Raw genomic sequence first — 22,116 nt, 5'->3', positions numbered from 1 at the left:
GAAAACTGGAGAGGTTAAGAAGGGAGGCCACCCACATAGGTGATGCCATCCTTTATTCATGGAGGTCATGCATTCTCTTCTTTTATCCTTTCTTTTCTCTTTCTGCTAGGTGTGTGGTTGCATAATCATTCTACACTTAATTGCTTAATTCACTGACATTCAAAGCTTTCATTTTCCTAGGTAAGATGTCATATCATTTCGGAGAAATTCAAATGTTTTATGGTTATTTGCTAATGTAAGGAATTACCAACTACAATTGTCATTTTTGAGTAAATATATAGCCCACAAACATAATACATATAACTTAAAGGAGTGTTTGCTTTCTTCTTTTGATAATTAAAGAGACATAATGTATTATTATTGCAGAAACATGACACATAAAGAAGAGAACAATCACCCTCCATAAGTTAATGAGGATTATTAGTAGATCTTATGGTATCTACGAAATGGTTTTTTGATGATGCTTCTGCTACATGAACACTATCAATAAATGGAAGCATGCAAGAATAGGTGACATATTTGACGCTATCAATAAGCACAACAATGAATATCCGAGAGACAAACTTCGGATCCATGATGCCATCTCCATCACCGTCAACCAGAACAGATACTACCAAGGAAGAAAGTGACTTGTTCCTGCTAAAATTCTCCCACTTTCCATCTGTTCCAGTTTGTTCTCCAGAGCTGTGAGAGGGTCTAGAAAGGGAAACGGGAGGGCCATTGAGGATCCTTCTATTACTGTGGAGGCGCGTGCCATTCGGCCTTTCTTCCATAGATATATCTCTAGCAGAAGATGACGTATCAAACTGGAACATTTCTGTACACATGCCTGAACTCAACAAAGGTCCTGCCTAAATGAACATAAAAATGAATTAAAATACTGGAAAGCAGAAGGCTATTCCAAAAGATAAAATTTGCTTGGAGCATATACTGTGACTCAAAGCAATTAAAAGTACCTAAATTCTCAAAGAAAACACTAGAGGAATTCATTTAAATTAAAAAAAAAAAAAGGAAAAAGAAAAGAATTAATAGTCAGTCTAGATTTAACAACAGTTACCGGCAAGACCTTCAAGGTACCACTCCTGCATAGTTGACTTTACATTCTCTTTCTCCTCAGATCCAAGAATGCTTTGTCCCATTGCAGGACTTCGATAAAGGCGAGAATGGATTCCTGGGATAGCAGGGGCTAAATCACCAAGAACTGCGAGGCCAGCCTCTCTATTTTTCTTATCAGCACTTCCATGAAATGCCATAGCTTTCTCACTTGCCAATACGGATTGAATTATCAAGTTCCCATCAATATCAACAAGTTTATCATTCCTTGGGACATATAGAGAGGCTGCCAGAGGATCACTACCATTGCCCACATGAGCAAACTCATCTGCAGCCTTATTGGTATTTTTCTGATTGCTTTCACCCTGACCTCCCCGGCCACAATGGGAGCTATGATCTTTACCACCGTATTTCCCAGAACAACCAGTCCGATTCACAGGCCCATCAACAGTCAAAACTCTTCCATGATGTTTTACATAAAATCCACTCACAAAAGACTCTCCACTCATAGATGGTTCCCTAATACCTCCATATCTAAGTTTCAATAAAGGAACCAACCCATCAAAGAGAAGCATAAAGAACAACACACCAAGGAAGCTAACACTAGCAACCTTCTTTGTTTTCACCTCACTCTTCTTTTTCTCCACTTTCTTGCTACTTTTTGGCGCGGGTGGTAGTGTCTGTGATTTCAACTTTGGAATGGGAACCAATGGCACTTGAGATCTTTGTCGGCTCATCATATAAGATGGTGTATATGAAATCCATGGAGGAGGATAGGGATAAATCCCGAGGGGTGACGGCACTTGAGCATGTACACTAGTACCTCCAAGTTGTGCCTTTAGAGTTACATTTTCCACCATTGCATAGGATAAATTTCTATTCAAATGTTGAATTGTTGATTGAAGTATTCTAAATTTATTCTCTAATTCCTCAACATAATGTTTTTTTCTTTTCCTTGACAAGTGAGCACTTTCCTTATTCCTAATTTTCCTAGCCATCCTCTTTTCGTCCTCATGATTGTTAACATTGTCATACAAGGAAAATATAGTGGATTTTTGGTGTTTGCCTACATCATTTGAGTCTTCACTACTCTTTTTCCTTTTCAACAAATAGCTACAGTTGCTTATATTAGCATTGACACCCTCTAATTTGAGTTTCTTTTCTACAACTCCACCTTTTACTGAATTATTTCCTAAATTTAGGGGAAAATGTACCGGTTTGTTCGAAACTGGAGCTTCCCAAAGACAATATCCTGAGGTCGAATTGAATTTTCTAGAAGCATCATCAGAACTCCCCATCAGTTGACTCTTAGGTTGACCAAAGCTATTCGGGTTCATCTGACTCAAGTCCAAACCCGACTCCGACCCGAGGCAGTCTGGCAGACAATTAGGGTTTTGAAATGCATCATCATTGGTAGGGTTTGGAAAACTATCATTGAATGATTAATCAAGAATGATGGCATCGGTTGTGAAATTAACATTTGGAAATTCCATAGGGAAATCTTCGCCATTTTCTTGGTATGTTGTGGTCATGTGTAGGGCGTAAAAAGTACGGTCAAGAGGTTGAACTGCAAGACCGTCGAACTCCCTGATGAAGTTCGCTTCTTCCGCCGGCGGTGGATCGGCCATATCTACGGTTTGTCAACAATTTATCAGAGATTTAGAGAGAGACGGGATAGGAATAGAGAGGAAACTGAGAGTTACTTTTCTTTTATAGTTTTATTTTTCGACATTGTTAAGATTGATCCATTAGATTTTGTAGATATCATATCTAAGAAATAAAAAATCATATTCTTGATGTTTCAAAAATAATTTTGTAATATTGTTTTTAGTTGGTAATGTTTATTTTACCAATAAGTGCATGTAAGAATACATGAGTGCTCTCTTAAATGATTAAACCTTGAGAAAAAAATGTTAATGTTTCATTGAATTAGTGAAGTGTGTAAATTAATATGCGATCCAAGAACTATTTGATTCTATTTATTTTCTCTATGCCTCTTTATTTCACACTTAGAAGGTCATAATCTAGAGTTCGGTGACTTGTATATCTTTATTTGATTCTATTTATTTTCTAAGGATGTTAATAAGTGCAAAATTTATGGGGCTTCTAGATGAAAAAATAATGCCAAAGAATTTTTAGCCAAGGTCCTTAGGTATTTTTTGTTAAAATCGAGGTTGCAAAAATTGTATACGTCTTTGAAAACATTTAAAGAAATGAGATGGCATCATGAAGAGCACCACAAAGATGGAGTTCTATGACATCCTCTAGATTCTGAAGGCTTATGTTGTACTTTATTTTAATGAATAGATTTTCAAATTTAATAAATATTGTGTTGGGCTATAGAATTTGAAGAGACAAAAAAATCAGGAGAGCATATTCTCTCAATAATTTCAAATCTGAGTATAGTTCAAACGAATAGATATTTAATCAAGCTTAAAGTCTGAACAATTATATGCTAAAACTCAAGCAATCAGTTATTGTCTAGTTACATCGATTAAAGCTCGAGCAAGAATTGTAATGACTGTTGATTTTGTTACTGCTATTCCATGCCTTTGTTCTATGTAAATTTGTTGCAATTGAACTTGCAATTCATTTTGATATGTCTTTGGATAGATTGCAAGTTATTCTCTTTGATAGATGGCTGGATAGATTTGCAAGTTAAAAAGAACCCTTAGTGAATTGTAATTTTTTTTTTGAGATGCATGGTAGCCAGAGCCGTCTCAATAAGTTTGGGGGCCTAAAGCCAAATTTTATAAAGAGGCACTATTGTTTTTAGTTGACGAATATAAATTGAATAATTATAACATATTTAGTGTAATCCTACAAATGAGGTCTGGAGAGATAGGATATATGTAGACATTATGAAATAAGAATGCAAATAATGTAAATTTTCAATGAAAATTATGTAATATAAAGTTAAAATAATAAAACATGACTCAAATTTTTTAAAAATATGATGATATTAAGATAGTATTGCGATGAATTTGATAAGTTGATAAATAATATTAAAATAGTGTTGATTAGTTTTAGTGCTTTAAATTTGAATAAGACGCCAAAAACAAATTTGATCTTTTTATAAACACAAAACAATAGATTTTACATAATGTAGAATGATTGAACATTTGAGAGACTTCACAATATTCAATAATGAAAGAATAAAAAATAGTGAAAGGAGAATAAAGAGAAGTATAAGAACACAATACTGTTGGTTCATGATAATCGTCATAATATAAATGAGCTAGACAATAAAATAGATAGCCACATGCGAAACTAGAAAGGATACTACAATTAACTAGACACATAAGAATCCAGGAAAGTGTCACGCCCCGAGCCTACACCCTGGGCGGGACCGGCACCCAGAGACCATTACTAGCCCCAAGCGAACCCTTGGCCTGGCTTTCTAAACTCAGCGGAAACCTAACTCAACAGAATAACTCAATGCAATGCAAGGCTATAAAACAACTTAATTGTTACATAACATGCCCAAAAGGCAGATCTTGTCTCAAAATATAATATTTACATATATACATAGATGAGAGACTCAATACTGACTAAGATGGATGTTGGGATAGACCCCGCAACATCCTAACAAAACAAAACTAAGAACACAAAATAACAGAGTCCTCCGAAAAACAAGGAGTCTCACCACTGACTCTGGAGTGCTCAGCTAGATCAATGGCGAGCTGGATGCTGATCCGGGGTACCTGTGTCTACATCGTCATAAGATGTAGGCCAACTGGCATCAGTACATTGAATGTACGAGTATGCGAGATGGAAAGCTAAACCACAACTTAAGCTTGAAAAGAGTACAAGAGAACACTTACCTTGGCTTTGTTCGACTCATGAATAACTGAACTCAATATATAAAGCAATAATACACGTGCAATATATATATAGCTTGTAAAACAGTGTAAACAACTTAGCTCGTTAATGATAAAACAATAACAAACTCAACTTTACTTATATAAAAGTAATATAACTTTAGTGGGAGATTCTTTAACCGACAACCACCACTATGAGCCCTAGTGGTGGTACAACGTTTTACCTCACGTTGCCCAAGGACCATCCTATACCTTGCCATGATATAGGACCTTACTTTAACTTAGTGGATCCTCTAGCTTAATCTTACGTGGTCATCTAAAAAGAATGACCCGTCAAGTCCCATGTTGGCGCATGGTTCTTATGGAGAGTTGAGTTAATATGAACTCGTGTCCCTAATTCGGTGCTCAATACTACTCCCAAAAATACTTTGGCTCATAAGTGTCTTTAAACACATCTTTCTTTAGTTGAGATAATTATTCAAAACTTAGCCCAAAGGCTCTTTTGGAAAACATGGTTCCCCTCTTATTCAAATGAAAAAAAAAACATTTATGAACTTCTTCGGGAATACTTAATTCCTTAATAGCTTTGGAGAAATGAACTCAACTTTAAACTCTTGACTTAACTTGAAACTTGAGACTCTTTACTTAGATTGAACTCTATACCTTTACTCGACTTGAACTTGAACCTTAAACGAAGGTAAAACGTTTAATAACGACTCTTGAAAAGCTTTAGAGACTTGCTTGGACTTACTTCTTAACTTTGCTTGACCTGACTCTAACTTCCCTTTGACTTGATACTAACTCGTCTTGAATTGGATTATGTATTCAAGGTATATGATCACACGTTTATGGATGAGTTCTCGACGTTTAGAAGTACTTTGGAGTGTTGGAAACAACTAGGAAACATAGGTACAATTCCAAGGAACATGCATGAGAAAGTATGAAAAGAAAGGGGAAACTTGGCGTCCTTGGCGCTCTGCAAGGTGCGGAGCGCCAGCCCTCGAAGCTCAGAAGGGGCCTGCTGGTGCTCTGCTAGGTGTGCCACCCCAAAGTCTGGACTTCAGAGTCCCTTTTGGGGCGCGCTGGCAGGCGCGACACGCTAGCCCCTTCCCTAGAAAGTCCAACTTTTCTCCCTCTTTTTCCCAACTCTAAACCACCCTAACTTCAAAGGTTTCCACCCCAAACACTAAGGATCCTAAAATACCTCAACATACAAGAGATTCAACTCAAAGACACAACCAAATCATGTCCCAAATCAACAAGAACTTTGACAACACAATCTACAACATCAACAACACAACCGACAACTTCAACAACACAACCAATCTTTTCTTGGAAACAAAACGAGTTGGCGTGTGGGGAAAAGGACCAAACCCACACTATGAACTCACATACCTAGTAGGGATCACCCCCGACGATATCCACGATGATCTCCTTGCTTGCTCTTCTCTTTCTCCTCTTCTTTATCTCTTCTCTCCCAAGCCCTAGCTCTCACTCTTTAAAATGGGACAAAATGATCCAAAAATCAGCCTAACACAACAATATAACCCCAAAAGAAATGGCTAGGGAAAAGACCAAAATACCCTTAAAATTTCCGGACGGATTCCCTGCCAACTGCCCAACTTTCAAAGGGCATAACTCGCTCATACGAACTCGGAATCGAGCAAACTCGGTGGCATTGGAAAGATCATTCCACAAGCTTCTCAATCATAACTGGAACTACACCTAACTCATCCTGATCTAGGAGTTATGGCTGCTCAAAGTTAACCAAAACTCACCTTTTTCCCATACTTAACCAAATTTCCAGAACTTTAAAATTCTTTCCAAAAATGAAAATTTCCAATTCTAAGCCTCTTCATAGTTATTTCAAATTGTCGGGTATTACAGAAAGATACTACAATCAACTAACAATATTCAATTTCTCAATTATATTTTCTATACAAAAAAAAAATTCTTCAAATTTATCAATACATGAAATTTTTGTTAACAATATATATACATCTTTGGGAGAAAATGGGGGGCCCAAGCGATTGCTTTAGTGGCCTTATGGTGGAGACGGCCCTCATGGTAGCAGATATTGTTGATTGTTTGTCTATTGCGCGAGCTTAGGACTCTTATTAATTGGCGATCCAACTTTTTTCCTCATCAAAACAGTCTACTCTTCGTCAATATTATCTTTAGAAGTATGTCTTTACCTTTGAGAAAATTTCCTACTTCCTCAAAATTTCTAAGTGAATTTTTACTTGAAAAACATTAGCAACATCACTTGTAGCACTTCTACTTTTAGCAATTTGTTGTTGTCTAGTTATATAGAGATTGAGCTTAGAAGAGGCTTCATATTTTTATCCCCTCGTACTTGATAATTTTCAATGAGGTGACAGAGAAAACAGAATTATTAGTGTGCTTATTTTCTTCACTAATTTTAGAGATGACTGAAATATTGGTGGAACTCAGAAAATTTAAAACAATTTGCAGCTCCACTCTGACAATGAACAATTGTACTCTGTTATCACTCCAATTTATAGTTACAAGCCACTCCATTCCAACAGATATATCTTTCTTTGCAAAATTATCTTTCCTTATACATTAATGATTCTTACGATGTGATTTCTCAAATGACTAATGATGGTGTAATACCACAAATAAAAAATATTACAGTTGAAATTAAAATGAACAAAAAATGAATAAAGCATTATTCAGGCTGAGACACAGATATTTTTCTCTCTTTAAGGAGGTTCAAGCCCACTATGGCATCATCTACACCGATCTAGCAGTATCACTTTTGACTTGTCCCTTCCTGGATATAGCATCTCAACAACGCCGTACAACTCAAGCAACTTCGGATTAGTTGAAGAGTTCAAAGCTCCACAACAAACACCATATGTCCACATATAATTACTCGCTTTTGTATATGAATTAGTTGAAGAGTTAGAAGATATTTTTTTTGTCTCAGCTCTCTCTTTCACTACGCTAATCTCAATATAATACTTCTCATCTTTCTTCCACCATTATTGTTGTTGTTTCTTGTTGTACTCAACACAAATGAAGAACATTACTATTTATAGGGGAGGAAATCGTCTTTGCAATGAATAGGATGATAATGGGTAGTAAATTGGGTAAATGAATGAGTTATAAGGTACAATGACGTATTATAATTGGTGGAATGAAGAGTTGGTGGTTACAAAAGTTACTAACAACTAATGATCACATTCTACCACAATTGATGAGAGTAAAGAGGCACAAATGTAATGCCCACTAATGGACATAACAGGATACACAATGTGACATATGACACATTTTTATTAATACTAGTTTCTGGGTACGCGTGTTGCGCGTGTAACCTATGTCAATAAGTGTCACTCCCCGAACTTACACCCTGGACGTGGCCGGCACTCGAAGACCATTGCTGGCCCCCAAGAAAACCCTTGGCCTGGCTTCCTAACTCAGTGGAAACCTAACTCAACAGAAAACTCCATGCAACGACAGGTCATAAAACAACCCAACTGATAAAATCTGGCCAAAAAGGCAACTCAAGTCTCAAAATAGAATATTTACATATATACAGATGAGGGACTCAACACTAACTGACTGACTGTCTATGAAGCCTCTATAATACTGAGATGGATGTTGGGACAGACCCCGCAACATCCTAATAAAACAAAACTAGGAACACAAAATAACAGAGTCCTCCGGAATGCAAGGAGGCTCACCACTTACTCTGGAGTGCTCAACTGGATCAATGGCGGGCTGAATGATGATCCTGGGTACCTACGTCTGCATCATAATAAGATGCAGGCCAACTAGCATTAGTACATGGAATGTACGAGTATGCGAGCTGGACAACTAAACAACAACTTAAGCTTGAAAGGGATACAAAAGAGAACTTACCTTGGCTCTGTTTAACTCATGAATAACTGAACTCAATATAAAGCAATAAGACACATGCCATATATATAAAGCTTGTAAAACTATTTAAAACATGACATCAAAATCATATTTATAATATCATTAAAATACCATGCTTCCTCTCAAAGTCTACTTGTGCAATGCATGAATGAAGTCCCATACCCCCATCCATACTAAGCAGAACCCCTCGAGGAACCATGCAATTTCTACTATCGGAGTTTCTCTAACCGACAACCACCACTACATGCCTAAGTGGTGATACATCGTCTTATCCATGCTGCCAGAACTGTCCTATACTTTGCTGTCATATAGAACGCTTTAACTTAGTGGATCCACTAGCTTAAGTTACGTGATCATCTAAAAAGTATGACTCGTTAAATCCCATGTTGGCTACATGGTTCTTATGGAGAGTTGAGTTAATATGAACTTGTGTCCCTAATTCGGTGCTCAAGACTACTCCCAAAAATACTTTAGCTCATAAGTGTTTTAAACACACTTTCTTTAGTTTGAATTAATTGCTCAAACTACCCTCTTAAAAGAGGTAATTGCTCTTGAAAACTCTTTCTTAAAAGAACATATCAAAACCATATTTTTATATGATCATTGATGACTCGGGAATTCATACTGCATAAACATTGATGGTATATCTAGAGACCATACTGTTTAAACATTGATGACATATTCGATTGTCATACTAATCATGTTTTAGAAACTCTTTCGCAAAACTCATCTTTTTCTTAAAAAGAGATAGTACTCAAACTGCTCAAAACTCTTTTGGAAATCTTAGTTTCCTCTCATCTTAAATGTGAAAACATTTATAAACTTTTTGGGAATACTTAGTTCCCTAATAACTTGTGAGAAATGAACTTGACTCTTTACTCTTGGCTTAACTTGAAACTCTATACTCTTTACTTAACTTGACTTGAGCCTAAAAATGAAGTTAAAACGTTCAATAAAGACTCTTGAAAAACTTTGAAGACTTGCTTTGACTTACTTCTTAACTTCTAAGGTTGACTCTAACTTCACTTGACTTCTAACTTCACTTGACTTGGATCCTATCTTCCCTCGAATTGGATTATGGATTCAAGGTGTATGATCACATGTTTATGGATGAGTTCGGGATGTTTAGATGTACCTTAGAGTCTTGAAAACAACTATAAAACATAGGTACATTACCAAGGAACATGTATGAAAAAGTGGCGAATGAATGGGAAAGATTGGCGTCCTTGGCGTTCTGAGAGGCGCGGGGCGCCAGCCTTCAGACTTCAGAGGGGCCTGGTGAGGGATCTTCTAGGCGCGCCGCCCCAAGGGTGGTAGCTCAGAATCCCTGTTGGGGCGCGCTGGCTGGCTTGACGCCCCAGCCTTTTTCCCCGAAAACTCGACTTTTCTCCTTCCTTTTTCCAACTCTAAACCACCTTAACTTCAAAGGTTCCAGCCCCAAACACTTATAATCATAAAACCCCTTAATATACAATAGATTCAACTTGAAATCACAACCGGAAACATGTACCAAGACAACAAGGAACTTCAACAACACAACCAACAACTTCAACAAACACAACCACAAACTTCAACAAACACAACCAATCTTTTTCTCGAAATTAAAACGAGTTTGGCATGTGGGGGAAAGAACCAACCCAACACTATGATCTCACATACCTTAATAGGGATCACCCCCGACGAAAACCACGACGATCTTGACGAATCCTTGCTTCTTCTTCTCTTTCTCCTCTTCTCTCATTTTCTCTCAAGAACCCTAACTCTCACTTTTAAAAGGGAAAACTGATTTAAAATCAGCCTAAACCCTTAATATAACCAAAAGGAATGGTTAGGGAAAAGACCAAAATACCCTTACAAATTCGGACTAAACTGCCCTGTGCCAATAGCCCAACTTCCAAAGGGCATAACTCACTCATACGAACTCAGATCGTGCAAACTCGGTGGCGTTGGAAAGATCACTCCAAGAGATTTCCAAACATAACTGGAAGTACACCTAAATCATCCTAAGATAGGAGTTATGACTGCTCAAAGTTGACCAAAAACTCTTCTTTTTTTTCCATACTTAGCTAAATTTTCCAGATTTTTAATTCTTTCCAAAAATGACTATTTCCAATTCTAAGCTTCTTCATAGCTATTTCAAATTGCCGGATGTTACAATAAGTATACATTTTTTTAAAAAAAAGTTACATCTATTAATAACAAATTTGTGCTATAAAACAAAATAAAAGTTTGTTATATTAGTTATATCCACAAACATGATGTTTGATCTCGAAGTTGAAAAAGAACAGAGAACGACAATGTTAAATTATAAAGCTTATTAAATTGAAGGACCTTGAATACACTTTTCAAATTGTTTTAATTTATACACAAACAACAAAAATAATGACATATCTATATATAGTACCACTAAGCGGGATGATTTTATTATTTTAATGTGTTTAAATAAATCCCTAGTGTAGTCTAACAAAGTATTCTAAATAAGAAATGTATATGTTTTCGTAAATTACAAATGTCACTTATATTGTATATGTATAAATAGCATTCAAAGAGCTAGCTTTACAAATGTAAAGGTTTCTCAATGCAAATTCATTGTGAATTCTTATATAATAGTAAGATTTAAATCCCAAAGATATACTATAACTTTCTTTAATTAATTAAGTTAATATGAATGGTTCTCATATTTATATTTCTTTTCAGTTCAACTTCTTAAACCTTTGTTAAAATGAATATTGATATTTTAGCATAAAAATTGTTGTTAGAGCAGTGTTAACAAAAAAATAAAAAGTCTTTCAATTTTTTGGAGAGTTTTTAGTACGCAATTCAACTTTATAAGTAGCAATTTCCCATTTTTAAAACCACTCTGTGAATGAAAAATGCACAACTCATAAATATTGTCAAACTAGGAAGAAAACAACTAAAACAAAGAACCTCATAACAATAAATGGTAACACTAATCTTAGTGATACAACGTGAGAATATGTAAGACCACCTTTATTTAGGACATCTATTAGTATTATTTATTATAGAAAAATGTTCTCTAACTGCATCACATTGATTACAACATATATTCATAATTGGATACTTTCAAGATTATGTAAATTATCTAGCCCTTTATTCCTACATAATTACTATTCCATAGTATTAATTGTCTAAATATAATTACCAATTAGAAAGTATATGCATAGATTCTTTAAATTGGGAAAACTCTACTCCTAAAATTAAAAAAAAAATCATGATAATTTGATCCAAAAGGGAATGAATTATATATCAATAAATAAATAATCATGTCATTGTTTTGTAAATAATAAAATAAAATAGAGATGAAAAAAAGAGAAAGACAATCTTAAAATTAAATAACAATTATTACCTAGAGATTCAAAAGGGAAGAAAGAATCTGATCATGATAAATATGAACTTCACAGTATCCGTATACAACGACCTTGCTCGACCTCAAAATTAAATCATCATTGTTAAACAACAAATATAGATATCAAAAGATATGTTCATCACATTTTTCATAAACAAAAAATGGTTTTTTTGGAGAAATAAAATATTCATAAAAATTTAAGTACAAACTAAAAAAATTCTCTCATTGTTAAATTATTTTACCTCGTCTCATATTCAATTTGATATATGAAAAAAATATTCCATGTGCACAACAAATCTAATCTTATTTGTGCTTGTGTACGACAATTCCCTTTATATAACTGGAAAAACAATTCTTTCAAATAGCCTCTAACCTCTATTTCCAGTACCCATATTTTCCTACAATTTCATATCAAAATTGAATATACATATGTAAACACCTAAAACTCTACAGAAAAGTTAGGAAAAACGACAGTTTCTAATAGAGAAATTTTAAGAGCAGAGCTCGAAGAATTAAACAAAACATTGATAGAGAGAAAATGAAAAAGAAGTTCAAACTCTAAATAAGACTCACCATTTTGACTTTGAAATGATTGTGATCTTTGAACTTTTGTTTAATAGATGTTATCCACATTACATGAACTTTTGGACTTCTTATTAATTAAAATGAAAAGAATTTGTGAAAAAAGATAACTAAAAGTGGGAAAATCAGATTTTTTTTACCTTAAAAATGGTAATAGAATCATTTAATTTTACAAGGGCATTTTGGTATTGCAACTTTTAATTTGTGATGTTCCCACTTATAATAATATATATGATATGATGATTAAAATGTCACACTAAAAACTAACCTAATTAAGGAATTTAATATGTCTCAATGTTCAGAACATGTAAAATTTAAGAGGTTGAGAAGGGAGGCCACCTTTCAAAAGATGAGAGAAGTAGAGTTTAAGGACTTTAGGCACATAAGCAGTGGCGGAGCCACATATAATTAAGGGGTGTCGACCGACACCCCTTCATCGGAAAATTACATTGTATAGCTAGAATAAAAATATTTTTGTGATGTATATATATTACACATTGACACTCCTTGACTTCTACACAATTTTATTTCTTTATATTTTGGTACCCCTTAGGCGAAATTCTGGCTCCGCCACTGCACATAAGCGACGTGAGAGGTTTTTACTATATAGTTGTTGAGTTGCTCACTGTTGTCATGGTTAAGCTGACAACAAACACAATACTAAAAAAATATATATGTCACAACTTAAGAAAATAACTCAATTTCTACAATGGTCATGAGTTTTGTTATTGTGTCGACAATTTGTCTCTATATTGAGGTGTTACATTTTTTTTTATCCCTTCTTTTTGCTTCCTTCTAGGTGTGTGATTGTATAATTTACTTATTTTGTTGGAGAGAAAACATAGTATATAATAATGAACATCTTTTAATTTAAATGTGAAATATATAACTGTGGAGCTCTAATTATTGACTATTTAATGTGTGAGTTGTAGCGCGTCTACTTTCAACAATTAGTTGTTTCATAGTTGCATAGACTAAAGCTCGAGCAAGAGCTATAATGATGTCTGATTTTATTTCTATTGTTTTGTACCCCTGTTCTCTTCAAACTTGTTAGGCAATTCAACTTGCAATTCTTTTGGATAGATTGTGAGCTCTTCTCTTTGACCGATTGTAATGACCCTAAAGGTCATTTTTGGAAAATTACCATTTAACCATCTCGATAGTTTGCCTCGAGTCATGTTTGGGCAGTTTATGAAATTGGTTTTTGAAAGTCACGAAGGGGGGGGGGGGGGGGGGTTAATTAAAATTTCATTCAGTCGACTTCCTGTAATGGTCAGTCGACTCACCTACACATTAGTAGAATAGATAAACAGTAATAAATATTGCAGTAAATAAATAACACAAATAGTTTTTATACTAGTTCGGAACACCGATGTGGTGCCTAGTCCAGTCCCCTTGGGTTTCAAGGGTTTCCTTTAGAGCTTGTTGAGAAATTGGGTGTTGCAGAATGTTACAATTGAGAGCCCTGTCTGATATGCAAATCAGAACTTCTTCTTCGACACAACCTCTACCTGTATAACCTACACTCAGATCTTTCTTTCTCTTTTCTTTTCAATTGTTCACTCAAGTGTGTACAAAATTTTATGAAAGATAAAAGAAGATTACAATATAAGTTCAAGTGAAGTGCGTACTTCACAACTATGGCTAAGAGAGGTTTATAATATAGATGTGGACGGCTCCTGCTCTATTATGGAAACCCAAGGGTATTCAAATCAAGGATCCTTAAATTGAGTCCTTGATTTATTTTTATTGATTTGCTGAATCATGTCCATATCAGATATGTGCATGATTAAATCAATTCCTTCCTTTGTTAGATGATATCCTTGAATCTTGGCTGATATTGATAAACTTCAGAATATATTCTTCTATGACTGATTGACAAATTAAATTAATTCCTTCCTTTGTTAGATGATCTCCTTGAATCTTGGCTGATATTGGTAAACTTCAAAATATATTCTTCTATGACTGATTGACAGATATACTCTTTCCTTCTTCAAATATATGTACTGATTGACTGGACTTTTCTTGCCTTCCATGCGTGGCTGCATGAATCCTGGTTGGGATTCTGGTTGTCTTGATTTATCTTCTTGATATTATTCTCCATAATACCTTTTTTATTTGAAGGCTGCTCGATTTCATTCCTTTTTGATTTCCTGCAAGTAGATTATGAGTTAGCTTGTCGTTATTAAGAATATCATAAGTTAACAATCTCCCCCTTTTTGATAATGACAACTATAACTAATACAAGTTTAATTTAACTTCCCTATTTGATGTATCTTAGATTGACTGGCATCCGTGTGCTCCCCCTTTCTGTATGCTTCCCCTTTCTATATGTCGTGTCTAGATTTCTCCCCCTTTGACATAATCAAAAAGGAAAACAAACAAAACAACAAACAAGATAGGCAAAAGCAAATATACAAGCAGAGAGTATAGGGCTTGAAACCCCGAAATTATAGTCCAAAAGAAATGAAGACATATCTCCACAAACTGATTGAAAAAAAATAGTCTTAACAATCACCAAGAAAGTATTTCAAAGTGGTCAGCACATTCCTGCAGAAAGTGTTAAGAAAGTGCTCAATAGTCTTAAAGAAGGTAGAGTGAGAGTTGTGCAGTAACACAGCCAACTCGTTATGAGCAGAGTTAGCTCCAGTTTTGATGGAGTTGACTTCCTTGAGAGTTGTATTGACCGAGCGAATGGCATCCGTCTTAAGTCCATTCATCGTTAGTGTTGGAGTCCTTGTGTAGCTGAAGAGCCCTTCCAAGGGTGTCCTCATGCTTGAGAAAGTATGAGTGTCATAAGTAGCATCAATCAACACAGGAAAACCGGTAAGATTAATTAATAAGTACAGTAATACCAATACATTCTCGAAGGAAACAAAATCTTTCCTCTATTAGCAAAGGTTTTGTAAAGACATCGGCTAACTAATTTTCATAATCAACAAATTCAATCACAAAATCACCATTTTCAACATGATCGCGAATAAATGATGCTTGATGTCTATACGTTTAGCCCTGGAATGATGCACAGTATATTTAGATAAACTAATAGCACTAGTATTATCACAAAAAATGGGTACTCCCTCAAAGGATAGATTATAATCCAGGAGTTGATGCATCATCCAAAGTAGTTGAGTGCCACAACTTTCGACAGCCAGATATTCAAATTCAGTAGTTGAGAGGGCAACGAAGGTTTATTTCTTACTATGCCAGGAAATAAGAGATTTCCCCAAAAACTGGCAAGTTCCACTAGTGCTTTTTCTATCATTTTTATCACCTGCAAAGTCAACATCTGAATATCCAATTAAATCAAAACTTTCAGAAAAAGGATACCATAAGCCCATATCAGAGGTTCCAATGAGATATCGAATGATTCGTTTCACAGCGGTGAGATGTTATTCCTTTGGAGCGGATTGAAATCGTGCGCATTTGCAAACGCTGAACATGATGTCTGGTCGACTAGCAGTGAGATATAATAGAGACCCAATCATTCCTCGATAAAGTTTCTCGTCAACTGCTTTTCCTGTTGTATTGGATTCTAGACAAGTGGAGGGACTCATGGGAGTTCCAAAGGCTTTACCCTTTTCCATTCCAAACTTTTTGATCTAACTCTTTTGCATACTTACCTTGGTTTATAAAAATTACTTTATCTAACTGCTTAATTTGAAGACCAAGAAAGAATGAGAGATTTTTCATAAGACTCATTTCAAATTCACCTGGCTTTATTCCGAATAACCTTTCCGTTTTCGTCCAATTTGTTGCGAAATACCCACTTGGTTCCTATTACTGAACAGTTCTTAGGTTTTTCAATAAAAGTCCACACTTGATTCTTTTCAAATTGATCAAGTTCTTCTTTCATTGCTTATATCCATGACTCATTTTCCATTACTTCATTAATTAGTTTTGGTTCCATTTGGGATATGAGAGCCAATGAAGCTTGTTTCTTGAGAGAGGATCTTGTCTGGATTTTGTCATCTGGTTTTCCCATAATGAAGTTTTCAGGATAGCTGGCATTGTGTCTCCATTCCCTGGGAATATTTACTTTGTCAGCTGGAGTAGTCGACTCTGCTTCTGCAGTAGCTGGCTCTTCAGTGAGATTTTCAATGGACACTTTTGGAATATCTTTTGCTGGTTTGAATGAATCAATTTCATCCTTGCCTGCTTCACTTTCTTGTATTCTTGGACTAGTGTCATCAAATACCACATGAACAGATTCTTCAACACTTAAAGTTCTTTTATTAAAAACACGAAAGGCCCGGCTAATAGGAGCATAACCTAGAAAAATACCTTTGTCACTTCTTGGATCGAACTTACCAAGATTGTTCTTACCATTATTGTGGATAAAGCATTTGCATCCAAACGGATGGAAGTATCTGATGTTTGGTTTCTTACCTCTCCATAGTTCATATGGAGTCTTCTTTAGTATAGGTCTGATAAGAGACCTGTTAAGAATGTGATAAGCAGTACTTATAGCTTCTGCCCAAAAATGATCGGGAAGATTTCGATCGAGAAGCATAGTTCTTGTTGTATCTTGTAGTGAGCGATTTTTCCTTTCTACAACTCCATTTTGTTGAGGTGATCTGGGTGAAGAGAAGTTTTGAGTGAAACCATTTTGAGCGCAGAATTCTTCAAAAGCTTTATTCTCGAATTCACCACCATGATCACTATGAATAGTTGTGATGAAGTAACTTGTTTCTCTTTGAATTTTTCTACAAAAAACTTCAAAGTTAGCAAAAGCTTCATTTTTATGAGTGAGAAAGATTACCCATGTGAACCTTGAGAAGTCATCAACAATTACGAATGCATATTGTTTACCTCCAATGCTAGCAGTTCGAGTAAGACCAAACAGATCCATGTGAAGGAGTTGAAGGGGTTTAGAAGCACTACAATATCTTTTCCTTTAAAGGATGAACGAGTCTTCTTACCCATTTGACATGCGTCACAAATATGATCTTTCTCAAACTTAAGTTTAGGTAGACTAATGACTAGTTCAAGTCTAGAAAGTTTTTCAAAATCATACATACTTGCATGTCCAAGCGTTCGATGCCATATCCAATGATCGCTTGAGACTGCAGTAAAACAAGTAAGAGATGTAAAATCAATATTATTTAAAACATATATGTTATTAACTCGATCTCCAATAAGAGTTAGATTTTTCTCAGGATGTTTGATGATGCAGCTGGCTGTGTTGAAAGTAACTTGAAATCCAACATCACATAGTTGACTAATGCTGAGAAGGTTATGTTTGAGTCCCTCAACTAGATACACTTCGATTAGATTTCATGATGAGCTGAGTGTAATAGTCCCGACTCCAGTTACTTCCCCTTTAGCATTGTCTGCAAATCTGACACATCCCCCATCTATTCTTTTTATAGTATTGAAGTTTTCTTTCTTTCAGCGCATATATCTGGAGCATCCACTGTCAAGTACCCACATTCCTTTTCTATAGGTTTTCTTGGATTGGTCCTGCTAAACAATAAGATTAGTTTCTTTTAGGTACCCAAGCATTTTTGGGTCCTTGATGATTAGTAACTTTTGGTCTCTAAATCCACTTTCCAGAAGAATATTTTCTACAATTAAAAGATTTGTGACCAAGATCACCGCAAGTGAAACAAGTAATTTTAGTAGAAATTTCAGGAGAATAAGATTTAGAATTAGATCTATTTGAGATGTTGGAACTACGACTAGAAGAGTTTCTTCTATAGAGCATAGTTTTGTTAGATCGGATAGAACTATGACTTGGAGACTTTCTTATGTTGTTCAACTGCATTTTGACTTTCTCTAATTCTTCTGTTAGTAAGTCGACTTCAACCTGACTTGCTTCGAAAAGAATCTGCCAATCTTTCTTTTCTTGAGTGATTTTATTGTATTCGTCAATAACCTTCTGTAATTCATCAGCAAACATGTCTAAAGAATTTAGTAAGTCATTACAATTAGAACAGTTAAAGGATCTTACCTCACTTGTTTCACCTAGTGCCATGAAACATAGATTGGCCATTTCATCATGATCATCATCGATTGTTTCTCCTTGATCCCATGCTCTGAGACTCTTAGGGTCCTTGTTTCTTCGATTGCTTCTTCTTCTCCGTTCTGGGCAGTTTTGTTTGATGTGTCCTGGCTTTCCACAGTAGTAGCAGCGATCATCATTTCTTTTGAAATCATTGTTTTTAAAGTCCTGTTGAGGTCTCTGTCCTCTTTGTCTAAGCATTTGTCTCACTCCTCGATTTATAAGAGTCATTCCTTCGTCTTGATTTTCATCGACTTCTTCTCCAATTTCAGATGTCTCAGCTGTAAATGCCACAATTTTCTTTTTATCATCTTTATTGTACTTGTTGATATGATTATGTTCATAAGCCATCAAGTTGCCTTGAAGTTCATCGTATGTCATTTTCTACAGATCTCCATCTTCAAGAATGGCAACCTTAGTTTCCCAAGCTTTGAGAAGACTTCCAACAAGTTTTCTAACTTGAAGTCCATTTGAATACACCATTCCAAGTGATTTGAGTTCGCAGACAATTTTACTGAATCTTGAGAACATAGTTTCTACATTTTCATCTTCGGCCATTTTGAACAATTCATATTCATTTACTAGTGAACTGATCCGAGCCTCCTTCACCTTGGTGGTTCCTTCATAAGTCACTTTTAGTTTGTCCCACATTTGTTTTGCATTTTTACATGTTGATATCTTGTCATATTCAGCTCCGCTTACTGCACAATATAACAAACTTATAGCTCTAGCATTAGTTTGAATTACCTCTTGTTGTTCCTTAGTGATGTCAAATGATTCAGCATCAAATGGTTTTTCAGTGCCATCTTTGTCTGTCAGTCCAGGAATAGGCTTTGGACCCTTCTTGATCACTATCCATGCTTGGTGATCATTTGAAGAGACAAAGATTCTGAATCTGTCTTTCCAGTGAGAGTAATGTTGTCCATTGAAGTATGGTGGTCGGTGTGAAGAATGTCCATCTTGAAGCAGAGCACCAGGAATCTGATAGTGTGCCATTGGATCTTTGCTCACGTGTGGTTAAACACTTAAATTGGTGAGACCTACTCTGATACCAATTGAAAGTCAAGAGATGGGGGGGGGGGGGGTGAATTAAAATTTCCTTCAGTCGACTTCCTGTAATGGTTAGTCGACTCACCTGCATGTTAGTAGAATAGATAAATAGTAATAAATATTGCAGTAAGTAAATAACACAAATAGTTTTTATACTGGTTCAGAACATCGATGTGGTGCCTTGTCCAGTCCCCTTGGGTTTCAAGGGTTTCCTTTAGAGCTTGTTGAGAAATTGGGTGTTGCAGAATGTTACAATTGAGAGCCCTATCTGATATACAAATCAGAACTTCTTCTTCGACACAACCTCTACCTGTATAACCTACACTCAGATCTTTCTTTCTCTCTTCTTTTCAATTGTTCACTCAAGTGTGTACAAAGTTTTATGAAAAATAAAAGAAGATTACAATATAAGTTCAAGTGAAGTGTGTACTTCACAACTATGGCTAAGAGAGGTTTATATAGATGTGGACGGCTGCTGCTCTATTATGGAAACCCAAGGGTGTTCAAATCAAGGATCCTTAAATTGAGTCCTTGATTTATTTTGATTGATTTGCTGAATCATGTCCATATTAGATATGTGCATGATTAAATCAATTCCTTCCTTTGTTAGATGATCTCCTTGAATCTTGGCTGATATTGATAAACTTCAGAATATATTCTTCTATGACTGATTGACAGATATTCTATTTCCTTCTTCAAATGTTTGTACTGATTGACTGGACTTTTCTTACCTTCCATGCGTGACTCCATGAATCCTGGTTGAGATTCTGGTTGTCTTGATTTATCTTCTTGATATTATTTTCCATAATACCTTCTTGATTTGCAGGCTGCTCGATTTCCTTCCTTTTTGATTTCATGCGAGTAGATTATGAGTTAGCTTGTCATTATTCAGAATATCATAAGTTAACAGTTTTGAGATTGGATCGAAAAGTTGTGGTGTTTGGAGGTTTTAGACTTTTGAAGACTTTAAGTTGCTAAAAGTTGTTTTCTGTTGACAACGGAAGTTGAGTCACAGAGTGGAATTATGTTAGTTCCAACAGCTCCAAAATGTAGAATTTGGTCAAGAGTGTTGTTGATTTTAGTTTTGAAGTCTTTACGTCGATTTGAGCTATTGAGTTGTAAGTTTAAGTGTATTTAGGATGTTGGTTAGCATTTCAAGTTCGGACCCTTGGATTGGATTTCCAACTATTCTGTTGGACTCAAATGGTGATTTTAGGCCTAGGCGAGCTCTTGGTTAGATTTTCAGAGGTTCCAAGGGCATTAATTAATATTTTTTAGTAAAATTTAGTTTATTGTGACTTTAACGAGTTTTGGGTCAAGGAGACCCCAAATCCATTTTTTGATGGTTTCATTGAGTCTAGAACATCGAGTTTAGTTGGGTTTATATTTGGTTTGTGTGCATGAGATTCCCAACGAATCCTGAGGACCCTTTCGGTGAATGTTTCTATGTCTTGATTGTTGTTGTGTTCTAGTGCTGGTATCTCCTTAGCGTTCGCATAGCTTGGCTGCATTCACAAAGGGTATGGTGGGATGGGCTCTGCGTTTGCGAAGGGCTATATTAGTTGACCCTCGCGTTCGTGGGGTCTAGGCTGCCTTCGCGGAGGGTCAGGGTGAAGACCTTCGAGTTCGTGGAGTGGTGGCTGCGTTCGCAAAGGGATAGTTCTTTTGGTCTCTGTGATCGTGGAATGGCAACCACGATCGTGAGGACCAATGGCCTGGCAGTTTAATGAAATTTCTCAAAATATGAATTCTTCCCAATTTTTCCATAGCTGGACCTTGAGAGCCACAGGGAGGTGATTTGAAAGAGATTTTTCAAGCTAAAACTATCTACTTGGGTTGGTATAATACATATATTTGTAGGGGTGCATAATTCGAGCCAGCCATCCTAAATTGAATTAAATCATAAATAAACTTATTTTTTTTAAAAAGTAATACTGTTTGACATGTAAGATGTTTATGACTTTATGAGTATAATTGAAAAGGATCAGATATACCTCTACGAAAATCACATTAGTATTTTTTAATTGTCAAAGAGTTTCTTTCATATAGTATTGTTGGAACAACTGGTGGAGCAGGGTCAGAACTACAGCTGATGAAGCAGCAGCCGCTAGAGCAAGTAGACCTGATCGAGCTGGTCCCACCCAAAAGAAATGGATGACCCCTTTCACAAAATTATTGATAAAGCGAGGATCACAACAAAAATAACCAAAAAAATCCAAACACCAGTAGTATTTTTCTAGAGGGATTGGGGCGACTATAGAAAAAAAATAGTAAACAACATGAGTTTACTTGATTATATAGAAATAACCATTTTAACTTCTAATCTAGTACTA

General features: G+C 35.6%; 1 protein-coding gene across 1 annotated transcript; it reads right to left on the bottom strand.

Moving 5' to 3' along the window:
• Nucleotides 1-407: 407 nt before the first annotated feature.
• On the bottom strand, nucleotides 408-2,681 carry LOC125830530 (bZIP transcription factor 17-like). The gene is made up of 3 exons (XM_049509721.1): nucleotides 2,606-2,681; nucleotides 1,058-2,428; nucleotides 408-847 (listed from the first exon to the last, which is right to left on the bottom strand). Exons 1-3 carry the CDS (start codon nucleotides 2,679-2,681, stop codon nucleotides 408-410), a joined length of 1,887 nt encoding a protein of 628 aa, XP_049365678.1.
• Between the last annotated feature and the right edge of the window lie 19,435 nt (nucleotides 2,682-22,116).

This window comes from Solanum verrucosum, unplaced genomic scaffold (genome assembly GCF_900185275.1).
Source record: "Solanum verrucosum unplaced genomic scaffold, falcon-dt-bn FXZP01000075.1, whole genome shotgun sequence".
Classification (NCBI taxonomy): Eukaryota; Viridiplantae; Streptophyta; class Magnoliopsida; order Solanales; family Solanaceae; genus Solanum; species Solanum verrucosum.
This window is presented reverse-complemented; position numbering and strand designations above follow the sequence as displayed.